The sequence below is a fragment of the Oncorhynchus mykiss genome, chromosome 5 (genome assembly GCF_057628025.1).
Source record: "Oncorhynchus mykiss isolate SJ-2025 chromosome 5, ASM5762802v1, whole genome shotgun sequence".
NCBI lineage: Eukaryota > Metazoa > Chordata > Actinopteri > Salmoniformes > Salmonidae > Oncorhynchus > Oncorhynchus mykiss.
The window spans coordinates 26,459,007-26,472,350 of record NC_143026.1 but is presented as its reverse complement, the minus strand read 5'-3'; the positions used below and the strand labels follow the sequence as shown (position 1 = coordinate 26,472,350).

Sequence of the window (13,344 nt, the reverse complement as noted above, 5' to 3'; positions counted from 1 at the left end):
ATAGGATTAATTTCTTTCAGCATCTTGAGCAAATACGAATGTGCAGTTAGGGACCAGTCTGTAGAGGTTCTATCTTTATCAGCATCATAAAAGCTGAGAGTATTTCAACCATATAAAATATGCATCCAAGCTGAACTGAAATCATATCAGAAACATATTGGATCATTTTCACAGCTTTCTATTTCCTTACAACCGGTCAAACATTCTTTCCCTTTTTTTTTGGTCCCTAAAGGTCTTTACTCCATGAAGGAAGCAGAAACAGAGACAACTTTACAGATGTCAACTATAGTGAAGCATTTATTTCATTCTAGCCATTTATGACATTATTCTGGTGAACAAGGGTTTATTTAGTCTTCCAGGGCAACATATAGCCTAGAAGCTTCATGTATCTAATTATAGACAATGTGACTAACAAATTAAGGTCGGGAATAGGAGAGTCACCAGGCCACTAGCACAAGCACACTGCATGACAATGTGTGTGTATGCACTGTGAATAGGGAAACACACACACATGCATGCAAGCACACACCCACATGCAGGCTCATGTACACCGAATGCACACACACACACACACACACACACACACACACACACACACACACACACACACACACACACACACACACACACACACACACACACACAAATACATAGACATTTTCAAAAAGACAGTCACACTTGGATATAAGTACAAGACACAAACCAGCAGAGGAAATTACTTGCATTGGCTTTATGCAACCTGATAAGTGAATGCGGACTAAAGCACTCCAAACAGTATTGACTTCAAACATAAAAGCAGAACATCACTGCAAACGGATGCAAAAGAAGAGTATTGGCAACAACTTCTACCTCCATCATATCTATCAACCACAGCAGTCTTTCCTGTGGGGTTGAAAAGGGAGGGGGAGTCGGGGTTAAACGGAAGAAGTTCCTAGATAAATAAATCTCTTTCATCTGTAGTAGAGGATTTACACCCTTTCCAACTCAGCAGGGACACAATGCTCTTATCCCTGTCTACGTCCCAAATGGCACTCTATTCCCTATTTAGTGCACTACTTTTGACCAGGATCCTTAAGGCTCTTGTCAAAAGTAGTGCGCTATATAGAGAATAGAGTGGAATTTGGGACGTAGCCCCTCTGTCCTCCCAATCCCCTGTCCTTGCCCCATGCCCATGACCAGCCCTGGTCATTCTGAGGAACGTCGTCCTTAACGGCTCTATCCTCTACAACTCATCAAACAGGGACAACTTCCAAGAGGTCTGCTTCGAGGCATCAGTGACAACTGGGAAAGATGAATGACTCAGACTTTCAAAGAAAGTCATACAGACAAGTAGGCAGACAAGACAGACAGACAGACATAGAGAGAGAGAGAGCGAGAGAGACAGACAGACAGAGAGTGGATCCACTCCAACCCAGTCGCCCTACCCGTGCAGAACTGAGGGTGGTGGAGGTCATGTAGCTCGTTGACGAGGAGGCCAGGGTATCTGGGTAGGAGACCATAGAGATGGAGTCAGAGGGGAGAGCGGCCGCACAGGCACTCCCCTGCCGAGCCTCCAAAGCCTGGATCTCGTGGCGCAGCACCATCCCATCGAAACGCTCCAGATCCTGGGGAGTTACCAGGCCACGCACCTCTGATAGCAGGGCGAACTGAGAGGAAGGGTGGGGAAGGGGAGGGAGACAGGGTTCAAGAGTTATATGGAGCTATAACAGGCATCAGTCTAAAACATGCATTAGGAGACTATTGGGAATGCAGAATGCAACTGAAGAACACTGTAAAGCACTTTGTGAATTGTGAATTCAATACATTTGATAAATCATTGCTTTATATGAGGTGGAGGGCTATGGCATAGACAGAAAGACAAGCAGCTTTATAATATAATGGGTAAAAAAAAGTCTGAACATCCACAAAAGCCTTAACATAAATCATCGAAAGTCTCACAAAACTTGTCATCCAAGTGATGGATGTACAGAGAAAAGGCAAATAATCACCATAAGCACTACGAAGTGAGAGAACACAATAACCCAATACATAATGCACCTCACACCAACTAATACACACACACACACACGCACGCACGCACGCACGCACGCACACACACACACACACATCCTCCTCCCACATCTCCCCATACACACACTTTCACTCCTCACCTTGGCATGTGTGTTGAGCAGTTCAAACAGGGCCAAGACCAGCTGCTCCACCCCTATGTGTCCGTCTCGGTACTCCTCCACGTAGTAGCCCATGGTCTGCCTCTCTGTCTCTGTCAGCAGGTGGCGGGCCTGTTCCTCCAGCATGGCTCTGCTCTGGTTCACCAGGCTGGACAGGGTCACCTGGGAGCCAGCCATACCCTTATAGAAAACCATCTGGAGGGGGAGAAGGGGGGAGAAAGAAGGAACAAGGGAAAGGGGGTAAGGAGGAGGGTTGAAAAAGCAAGAGGAAAATGTGTGTGTGTGTGTGTGTGTGTGTGTGTGTGTGAGGAGGAGGGTCAGAAGGTGGTGAGAAGTTGGTGACACAGAGGTGAGGGGGAGGAGTGTGTCAGGAAGGAAATTATAAATGAGAAACAAAGGGACAGAAAAAGAACAGAGAGAGAGAGAGAGAGAGAGAGAGAGAGAGAGAGAGAGAGAGAGAGAGAAATCATATGTACATGCCCATGCATTAGCCATTCCTCATCATTCATCCATCCAACCCACAGCTGGCATGGAGGGCCCTAAGGCTCTTGGCTCTCATCACAAACACAGAACCACGGCCCACTGTGTGACAGCCCTGTTCTGTGCCAGCTCAACCAATCCAAACAATTTACAGAGTGATGGCATCACGGCACTTGAGAAACAGATGAGAATTGTACTCTGCGTTCACACACACACACGCACACACACACACACGCACACGCACACACACACACACACACACACACAGCACCCACTGTACATGCACGCACACACACATGCGCTCTCTCCTCACTCTTCCTTGCCCTCTCTTTCTCCTGCTCTGTGCTCCTCTCTTTCTTTTTCTCTTTATCTCCTCGCTAGCAGCTTTCCTTGAATTAGCTCCATATTTAAAGACACTTCAAAGTCACCAGCCACGAGGCTGTTTAAGAGAGAAGGAGAAAAAGAGAGCGAGATAGAGAGGGAGAGAAAGAGAGAGAGGTAAAGAAAGACAGAGAAAGAAGAGACAGAGATAGGCGGTACGGAAGGAAAGAGAACGACAGAAAGAAAGAGAGAGGAGGGAAGGAGAGAGAGAGGAGCACCACAACCTCCTCACCTCAGCCTCCTCATCCTAAACTCTTAAACACTGTCATTAGTCTGTGTTAGCCATCAGGTCTGGGGAACGAGGTGTTGCAGCCTGCGCCAAACATAAGTCCCTACCCCAAGGTGAATCTGCACACTAATCAACTGTATTACAGTACCTACAACATGCATTTAGATGAAGAATCCTACGGACAAGGGCACATTTATGTATCCCAAATAGCACCCTATTCCCTATAGAGCCTTGGTCAAAAGTAGTGCACTATATAGGGAATAGGGTGTCATTTGAGACGCTCTCTGAGAGTATAGTTCAAAACTACAAGGTGTAAGAAAAACCAATCCCCATTGCCAATCCATGTGATAGGCGTTAGGACACTGCTGGTGCCAACGATAATTTACTTAATTCAGATAAATTAATTACAGCACTAAAGTATGCTCTCTAGAGATTAGCTTCTGAGACCCGGGGTCTAGCCTGTAGCTCATGTTCAAATCTCTAAAAGTCTAGATCAGGTATCCCCCTCAAAAATGTACTATAAGGAATAAGGCTTGGAAGTGTCTGTCGCTGTCCTATTTCTGGCACACGTATTTAACCCCTTTTTATTTGTTGGCACAAAACTACCGTCTTACCTCCATTCATTTTTTAAACCCATACCAGGTTACCTTTAGACGAGTCCAATGACACTTGTGGGGGTCGTAGCATGTTTGTGAGAGTCTCATCTTTTCATAGCATGGTTATATTAGTTAGTAGGCCAAACGCTTTCATGAGAAGACTGATTTCCGGGATGTCTCCTGGTCTGACAAACACCGCTGTAGCTCTGCCACTTTACACCGCAGGTGCAGAAGGCCGATGTAGGCAGATGTGGTGGGTGGAGACGCAGCCCATGCAAAAAGATATCTCTAACTTAAACTGCCATTTTTTTATGAGGATTTTTTTATGATGTTAATAAGATAGACGCATGGGCGCGTCAAAAGAGTCTTATTTAAACTAAGACCCATTAATAGTCCTATCAACTATTACAATGGCCAGTGTGCTGCTGGATTCTGTCTGTGCCTGCATCTTAAATGGGACACAGCCTGGGTCTTTGGCAATTCTAAGTGTGCACTCTGCCAGATAAGATGACTGTACACTTTATCAAAGGCACCAACTACAAGCACCACTGACCACATTCCAATCAATACACAGAGAAAGGGATAGGATCAAAACAAAACAAGACAATACAAAGAGATGGACACCACACAAGACAAGAGAGATATGCTCTCATCTCCTCACTGCTTACGGGTCAAATTCACACCACACTGCACTGTCTGGCACTCTGTTGTAAATCAATGTTAAAAAAGATCAGCGTAGATCAATCCACTTTGATAGTAGGATCAAAGTTTCTACATACTAAAACTTCATGACACTTCTACGAAAAGTACTGGATGGGGGAAAGCAATATACCGGTAGTGGAGTTCTGTGTCCACCAAATTAATTTGACCTTTCACCTGGCAGATCAGTGAGAACTAAGAAATGGACTTAGAAAAAAGGGTTCCAAACGGGTTCTTTGGCTGTCCCCATAGTAGAATCCATTTTGGTTCCAGGTAGAACCCTTTTTGGATCCTCTGGGGAAAGTGTTCTACATGGAACCCAATAGTGTTCTACCTGGAACCAAAAAGGGTTCTTTAAAGGGTTCTCCTCTGAGGACAGCCGAAGAACCCTTTAAGGTTCTAGATAGCACTTTTTTTTCCTAAAAGTGTAACATTAGAACACGGGAATTATTCATCATTAGGAAACCAGTGTGAAGGATGCATCATTAAGAAACCCGTATGAAGGATGCATCATTAAGAAACCCGTGTGAAGGATGCATCATTAGGAAGCCAGTGTGAAGGATGCATCATTAAGAAACCAGTGTGAAGGATGCAGCGGCGTGCCAGGCGGCGGGGTGCCAGGGTTTCCTTCTACAACTGGAACTGTACCTGGCTACCGTGCGTCCTGCTCCCTCCGGAGCAAGCGTCCTCGTCTCCTGTTTGACTGAGCGAGCTCTCGAGTGGGCCAACGCAGTGTGGAATGGTCCGGACTCGGCGAGGGATCATTACCCCGAGTTCACGGCTGAGTGAACGGCTGTTCCACCTGCGTCAGGAGACGAGGAGCGCGCAGGACTTTGCCCTGGATTTCAGGACCTTGGCCGCAAGAGCAGGGTGGAACGACAGGGCCCTGATAGATCATTTCCGATGCAGTCTCAGGGAGGACGTCCGCAGGGAGCTAGCATGTCGGGACACCACCCTCACACTGGATGAACTCATTGACATGGCTATCCGTCTCGACAACCTGCTGGCTGTCCGCGGGCGTTCGGATCAGGTCCTGTTGTTTCCACTTCCCAGCCCTCCTGCCCCTATCCCTATGGAGTTAGGAGGGGCGGCTTCGAGGGGGACCGGAGGAGGAGTGTCTTCCTGCACCAGTTGTGGTCGGCGAGGGCACACGGCCGACCGGTGCTGGAGGAACTCGTCTGGGAGTCGGGAGGGCAGGCGGGGCACTACTCGATCACCCCATGTGAGTAAGCACCAGACTCACCCAAAACTTCCTGTCGGTCATATGTATCTGTTAACTTCTTTCCCTGGGTTTCTTCCCTCTCTACAGCATAAGGCGCTAGTCGATTCAGGCGCATCTGGGAATTTCATGGATCGTGGGCTCGCGTTAGGGCTAGGGATTCCCCTGGTGTCGTTAGACCTACCTTTCCCCGTGCACTCCTTAGATAGCCGACCATTAGGGTCAGGAGTAGTTAAGGAGGCTACGGTGCCGCTGGACATGGTAACGCAGGGGGGTCATAAGGAGCAGATTAGTCTGTTCCTTATAGATTCACCTGCATTTCCAGTGGTGTTGGGCATTCCCTGGCTAGCTCAACACAACCCGGTGATTTCCTGGCAACAGGGGGTTCTTAAGGGTTGGTCAGAGGAGTGTTCAGGCAGGTGTATAGGAGTTGCCGTTGGTGCGTGTCATGTATTGTCATGTTGTGTCTTTCTGTCCTTTCCTTTCACCCTGTCTCCCTCTGCTGGTCGTATTAGGTTACCTTTTCTCCCCCGCTTTCCCCCAGCTGTTCCTTGTCTCCTCTTGACTACCTCGTCACCCCTTCTCCCACCTGTTCCCCTTTTCCCTCTGATTAGTCCCCTATATCTCTCTCTGTTTTTGTTCCTGTCCTTGTCGGATTCTTGTTTGTTGTGTTTCATGCCTGAGCCAGACTATCGTCATGTTTGCTGTAACCTTGTCCTGTCCTGTCGGAATCTGCCGGTCTATCTGAGCCTACCTATGTTTGGTTATTAAAGAAGCTCTGTTTAAGTTAGTTCGCTTTTGGGTCCTCATTCACTCACCGTAACAGAAGAATCCGACCAAGAATGGACCCAGCGACTTCGGATCCTCTCCACTCAGCCGTCGAGATCCAGGGAGCGATGCTAGGCAGACACGAGCAGGAATTGTCTGCTGCTCGACATGCCGTTGAGACCCTGGCCACCCAAGTCTCCAACCTCACAGAACAGGTTCACCATCTCCGCCTCGATCCACCGGCCACTTCCAGGGCTTTCGAATCTCCGGAGCCCAGAATCAATAACCCGCCGTGTTACTCTGGGGAGCCCACTGAATGCCGCTCGTTCCTCACCCAGTGTGATATTGTGTTTTCTCTCCAGCCCAACACTTACTCCAGGAGCACTGCTTGTGTCGCCTACGTCATATCTCTCCTTATTGGACGGGCTCGTGAGTGGGGCACGGCAATCTGGGAGGCAAGGGCTGAGTGTACTAACCAGTATCAGGACTTTAAGGAGGAGATGATACGGGTTTTTGATCGATCTGTTTTTGGGGAGGAGGCTTCCAGGGTCCTGTCTTCCCTATGTCAAGGTAATCGATCCATAACAGACTACTCTATTGAGTTTCGCACTCTTGCTGCCTCCAGTGGCTGGAACGAGCCGGCTTTGCTCGCTCGTTTTCTGGAGGGTCTCCGCGCAGAGGTAAAGGATGAGATTCTCTCCCGGGAGGTCCCTTCCAGCGTGGATTCCCTGATTGAACTCGCTATTCGCATTGAGCGACGGGTTGATCTTCGTCACCGAGCTCGTGGAAAGGAGCTCGCGTTCTCCGTTGCCCCCCTCTCCGCATCACTACCATCTTCCTCTGCCGGCTCGGGAGCTGAGCCTATGCAGCTGGGAGGTATCCGCATCTCGACTAAGGAGAGGGAACGGAGAATCACCAACCGCCTCTGTCTCTATTGCGGTTCTGCTGGTCATTTTGTCACTTCATGTCCAGTAAAAGCCAGAGCTCATCAGTAAGCGGAGGGCTACTGGTGAGCGCTACTACTCCTGTCTCTCCTTCAAGATCCTGCACTACCTTGTCGGTCCATCTACGCTGGACCGGTTCGTCAGCTTCCTGCAGTGCCTTAATAGACTCTGGGGCGGAGGGCTGTTTTATGGACGAGACCTGGGCTCGGGAACATGACATTCCTCTCAGACAGTTAAGGGAGTCCACGGCCTTGTTCGCCCTGGATGGTAGTCCTCTCCCCAGGATTCAGCGTGAGACGCTACCTTTAACCCTCACTGTTTCTGGTAATCATAGCGAAACCATTTCTTTTTTGATTTTTCGTTCACCTTTTACACCTGTTGTTTTGGGCCATCCCTGGGTAGTTTGTCATAATCCTTCCATTAATTGGTCTAGTAATTCTATCCTCTCCTGGAACGTCTCTTGTCATGTGAAATGTTTAATGTCTGCTATCCCTCCTGTTTCCTCTGTCTCTTCTTCACAGGAGGAGCCTGGTGATTTGACAGGGGTGCCGGAGGAATATCACGATCTGCGCACGGTGTTCAGTCGGTCCAGGGCCACCTCTCTTCCTCCACACCGGTCGTATGATTGTAGTATTGATCTCCTTCCGGGAACCACTCCCCCCCGGGGTAGACTATACTCTCTGTCGGCTCCCGAACGTAAGGCTCTCGAGGATTATTTGTCTGTAGCTCTTGACGCCGGTACCATAGTCCCCTCCTCCTCTCCCGCCGGAGCGGGGTTTTTTTTTGTCAAGAAGAAGGACGGGTCTCTGCGCCCCTGCATAGATTATCGAGGGCTGAATGACATAACAGTTAAGAATCGTTATCCGCTTCCTCTTATGTCTTCAGCCTTCGAGATCCTGCAGGGAGCCAGGTTTTTCACTAAGTTGGACCTTCGTAACGCTTACCATCTCGTGCGCATCAGGGAGGGGGACGAGTGGAAGACGGCGTTTAACACTCCGTTAGGGCACTTTGAATACCGGGTTCTTCCTTTCGGCCTCGCTAACGCTCCAGCTGTCTTTCAGGCATTAGTCAATGATGTCCTGAGAGACATGCTGAACATCTTTGTTTTCGTTTACCTTGACGATATCCTGATTTTTTCACCGTCACTCCAGATTCATGTTCAGCACGTTCGACGTGTCCTCCAGCGCCTTTTAGAGAATTGTCTTTTTGTGAAGGCTGAGAAGTGCACTTTTCATGCCTCCTCCGTCACATTTCTCGGTTCTGTTATTTCCGCTGAAGGCATTAAGATGGATCCCACTAAGGTCCAAGCTGTCATTGATTGGCCCGCCCCTAAGTCACGCGTCGAGCTGCAGCGCTTTCTCGGCTTCGCGAACTTCTATCGTCGTTTCATCCGTAATTTCGGTCAGGTGGCAGCTCCTCTCACAGCCCTTACTTCTGTCAAGACGTGCTTTAAGTGGTCCGTTTCCGCCCAGGGAGCTTTTGATCTCCTCAAGAATCGTTTTACATCCGCTCCTATCCTTGTTACACCTGACGTCTCTAGACAGTTCGTTGTCGAGGTTGACGCGTCAGAGGTGTGCGTGGGAGCCATTCTTTCTCAGCGCTCCCTCTCTGACGACAAGGTCCACCCATGCGCGTATTTTTCTCATCGCCTGTCGCCGTCGGAACGTAACTATGATGTGGGAAACCGCGAACTGCTCGCCATCCGGTTAGCCCTAGGCGAATGGCGACAGTGGTTGGAGGGGGCGACCGTTCCTTTTGTCGTTTGGACTGACCATAGGAACCTTGAGTACATCCGTTCTGCCAAACGACTTAATGCGCGTCAGGCGCGTTGGGCGCTGTTTTTCGCTCGTTTCGAGTTCGTGATTTCTTATCGTCCGGGCTCTAAGAACACCAAGCCTGATGCTTTATCTCGTCTCTTCAGTTCTTCAGTAGCCTCCACTGACCCCGAGGGGATTCTCCCTGAGGGGCGTGTTGTCGGGTTGACTGTCTGGGGAATTGAGAGGCAGGTAAAGCAAGCGCTCACTCACACTCCGTCGCCGCGCGCTTGTCCTAGGAACCTTCTTTTCGTTCCCGTTCCTACTCGTCTGGCCGTTCTTCAGTGGGCTCACTCTGCCAAGTTAGCCGGCCACCCTGGCGTTCGGGGTACGCTTGCTTCCATTCGCCAGCGTTTTTGGTGGCCCACCCGGGAGCATGACACGCGTCGTTTCGTGGCTGCTTGTTCGGTCTGCGCGCAGACTAAGTCCGGTAACTCCCCTCCTGCCGGCCGTCTCAGGCCGCTTCCCATTCCCTCTCGACCGTGGTCTCACATCGCCTTAGATTTTGTCACCGGACTGCCTTCGTCAGCGGGGAAGACTGTTATTCTTACGGTTGTCGATAGGTTCTCTAAGGCGGCTCATTTCATTCCCCTTGCTAAGCTTCCTTCTGCTAAAGAGACGGCACAAATCATCATCGAGAATGTTTTCAGAATTCATGGCCTTCCGTCAGACGTCGTTTCGGACAGAGGTCCGCAATTCACGTCTCAATTTTGGAGGGAGTTTTGCCGTTTGATTGGGGCTTCCGTCAGTCTCTCTTCCGGCTTTCACCCCCAGTCTAACGGTCAAGCAGAACGGGCCAATCAGACTATTGGTCGCATCTTACGCAGTCTTTCTTTTCGCAACCCTGCGTCTTGGTCAGAACAGCTCCCCTGGGCAGAATACGCCCACAACTCGCTTCCTTCGTCTGCGACCGGGCTATCTCCTTTTCAGAGTAGCCTCGGGTACCAGCCTCCGCTGTTCTCATCTCAGTTCGCCGAGTCCAGCGTCCCCTCCGCTCAGGCTTTTGTCCAACGTTGCGAGCGCACCTGGAAGAGGGTCAGGTCTGCACTTTGCCGTTATAGGACGCAGACTGTGAGGGCTGCTAATAAGCGTAGAACTAAGAGTCCTAGATATTGTCGCGGTCAGAGAGTTTGGCTCTCCACTCAGAACCTTCCCCTTAAGACGGCTTCTCGCAAGTTGACCCCGCGGTTCATTGGTCCGTTCCGTATTTCTCGGGTCATTAATCCTGTCGCAGTTCGACTTCTTCTTCCGCGATACCTTCGTCGCGTCCACCCGGTCTTCCATGTCTCCTGTATCAAGCCCGTTCTTTGCGCCCCCGCTCGTCTTCCCCCCCCCCCCCCATCCTTGTCGAGGGCGCACCCATCTACAGGGTCCGCAGGATTTTGGACATGCGTCCTCGGGGCCGTGGTCACCAGTACCTCGTTGATTGGGAGGGGTACGGTCCTGAGGAGAGGAGTTGGGTTCCCTCTCGGGACGTGCTGGACCGTGCGCTGATCGAGGATTTCCTCCGTTGCCGCCAGGTTTCCTCCTCGAGTGCGCCAGGAGGCGCTCGGTGAGTGGGGGGGTACTGTCATGTATTGTCATGTTGTGTCTTTCTGTCCTTTCCTTTCACCCTGTCTCCCTCTGCTGGTCGTATTAGGTTACCTTTTCTCCCCCGCTTTCCCCCAGCTGTTCCTTGTCTCCTCTTGACTACCTCGTCACCCCTTCTCCCACCTGTTCCCCTTTTCCCTCTGATTAGTCCCCTATATCTCTCTCTGTTTTTGTTCCTGTCCTTGTCGGATTCTTGTTTGTTGTGTTTCATGCCTGAGCCAGACTATCGTCATGTTTGCTGTAACCTTGTCCTGTCCTGTCGGAATCTGCCGGTCTATCTGAGCCTACCTATGTTTGGTTATTAAAGAAGCTCTGTTTAAGTTAGTTCGCTTTTGGGTCCTCATTCACTCACCGTAACAGTGCGACTACGGTGGAGAGTCCAGACCAGGTTTCCACCGTGCACATTCCCTCTGAATATGCCGATTTGGCTATCGCCTTCAGTAAAAAGAGGGCGACCCAATTACCACCCCATCGTCGAGAGGACTGCGCGATAAACCTTCTGGAGAACGCTGCACGTCCTAGGAGTCACGTGTATCCATTGTCCCAGGAGGAGACAGTAGCGATGGAAACATATGTTGCTGAATCGCTGGGACAGGGGTACATTCGGCCCTCCGCATCACCCGCCTCCTCGAGCTTCTTTTTTGTGAAGAAGGATGGAGGTCTGCGTCCGTGCATTGATTATAGAGGTCTAAATTCCATCACAGTGGGGTTTAGTTACCCACTACCTCTCATCATTTCACGGGGCGCGCTTCTTCACAAAACTGGACATGAGGAGTGCGTATAATCTGGTACGTATCCGGGGAGGAGACGAGTGGAAAACCGCATTTAGTACTACATCTGGTCATTATGAGTACCGCGTCATGCCATATGGGTTGAAGAATGCTCCAGCCGTCTTCCAATCCTTCGTAGATGAGATTCTCCGAGACCTGCTCGGGCAGGGAGTGGTAGTGTACATCGATGACATCTTGATCTATTCTGCCACACGCGCGGCGCATGTGTCTCTGGTGCGTAAGGTACTTGGGCGACTGCTGGAGCATGACCTGTATTGCAAGGTGGAGAAATGTGAGTTTTTCAAACAGGCCGTTTCCTTCCTGGGTTATCGTATTTCCACCTCCGGGGTGGTGATGGAGGATGACCGCGTTACAGCCGTGCGTATTTGGCTGACTCCGACCACGGTGAAAGAAGTGCAGCGGTTTTTAGGGTTTGCCAATTACTACCGGAGGTTTATCTGGGGTTTTGGTCAGGTGGCTGCTCCCAACACCTCACTGCTGAAGGGAGGACCGGTGCGCTTACGTTGGTCAGCAGAGGCGGGCAGAGCTTTCAGTCGTTTGAAGGAGCTGTTCACCAATGCGCCCGTGTTGGCGCATCCGGACCCCTCTTTAGCGTTCATAGTGGAGGTAGACGTGTCCGAGGCGGGGGTCGGGGCCGTGCTGTCCCAGCGCTCGGGCGTGCCACCCAAGCTCCCCCTTGTGCCTTCTTTTCAAGGAAGCTTGGTCCGGCGGAGCGAAACTATGACGTGGGGGACCGGGAGTTGTTAGCTGTAGTCAAGGCTCTGAAGGTGTGGAGACATTGGCTTGAGGGGGTGAAACACCCTTTTCTCATCTGGACTGACCATCGTATTCTCGAGTATATCCGGGCAGCGAGGAGACTAAATCCACGTCAGGCTAGATGGGCCATGTTTTTCACCAGGTTTCGGTTTACCATCTCATACCGGCCAGGCTCCCAAAACACCAACGCCGACGCACTGTCCCACCTCTATGATACCGAGGAGCGGTCCGTTGAGCCAACTCCCATCATTCCACCTTCATGTCTCATGGCACCGGTAGTATGGGAGGTGGACGCGGAGATAGAGAGGGCCTCACGGTTAGAGCCGCCCCCCCCCCCTAACTGTCCAGCGGGGGCTCAGTACGTGCCGAGGGGGGTCCGGGATAAGCTGATCCGTTGGGCTCATACTCTCCCTTCCTCGGGTCATCCTGGCATCGAGAGGACAGTGCGGAGTATTAGAGGGAGATACTGATGGCCCATGCTGGCTAAGGACGTGAGATTCTCCTCCTGCTCAGTGTGCGCTCAGAGCAAGGCTCCTCGGCACTTGCCTAGAGGGAAGTTACAACCCCTCCCCGTTCCACAACGGCCGTGGACACACTTATCGGTGGACTTTCTTACCGACCTTCCCCCGTCCCAGGGAAGTATTACAATCCTGGTCGTTGTGGATCGGTTTTCTAAGTCCTGTCGTCTTATCCCGTTGCCCGGTCTCCCTACGGCCCTGCAGACTGAGGAGGCCTTGTTTACCCATGTCTTCCGGCACTATGGAGTGCCTGAGGACATCGTTTCTGATCGGGGTCCCCAATTCACATCCAGAGTGTGGAGGGCGTTTATGGAGAGACTGGGGGTCTCGGTCAGCTTAACTTCAGGTTTTCACCCCGAGAGTAATGGGCAGGTGGAGCGCGTAAACCAGG

The 13,344-nt window shown here is 50.8% G+C and overlaps 1 protein-coding gene and 1 long non-coding RNA gene across 3 annotated transcripts in view; one reads left to right on the top strand and one right to left on the bottom strand.

The window, feature by feature from the left end:
- The window catches only part of LOC110523501 (whirlin), a 163,652-nt gene that overhangs the window by 33,256 nt on the left and 117,052 nt on the right, over nucleotides 1-13,344 (bottom strand). The window contains exons 6-7 of the mRNA XM_021602252.3: nucleotides 2,151-2,363; nucleotides 1,425-1,646 (exon numbers count right to left, since the gene is read on the bottom strand). Coding sequence (XP_021457927.3) covers nucleotides 1,425-1,646; nucleotides 2,151-2,363 — 435 coding nt within the window. The remainder of the gene's footprint in view (nucleotides 1-1,424; nucleotides 1,647-2,150; nucleotides 2,364-13,344) is intronic.
- The window catches only part of LOC149983221 (uncharacterized), a 115,268-nt gene that overhangs the window by 11,618 nt on the left and 90,306 nt on the right, over nucleotides 1-13,344 (top strand). The gene's annotated exons all lie outside the window — the stretch shown is intronic.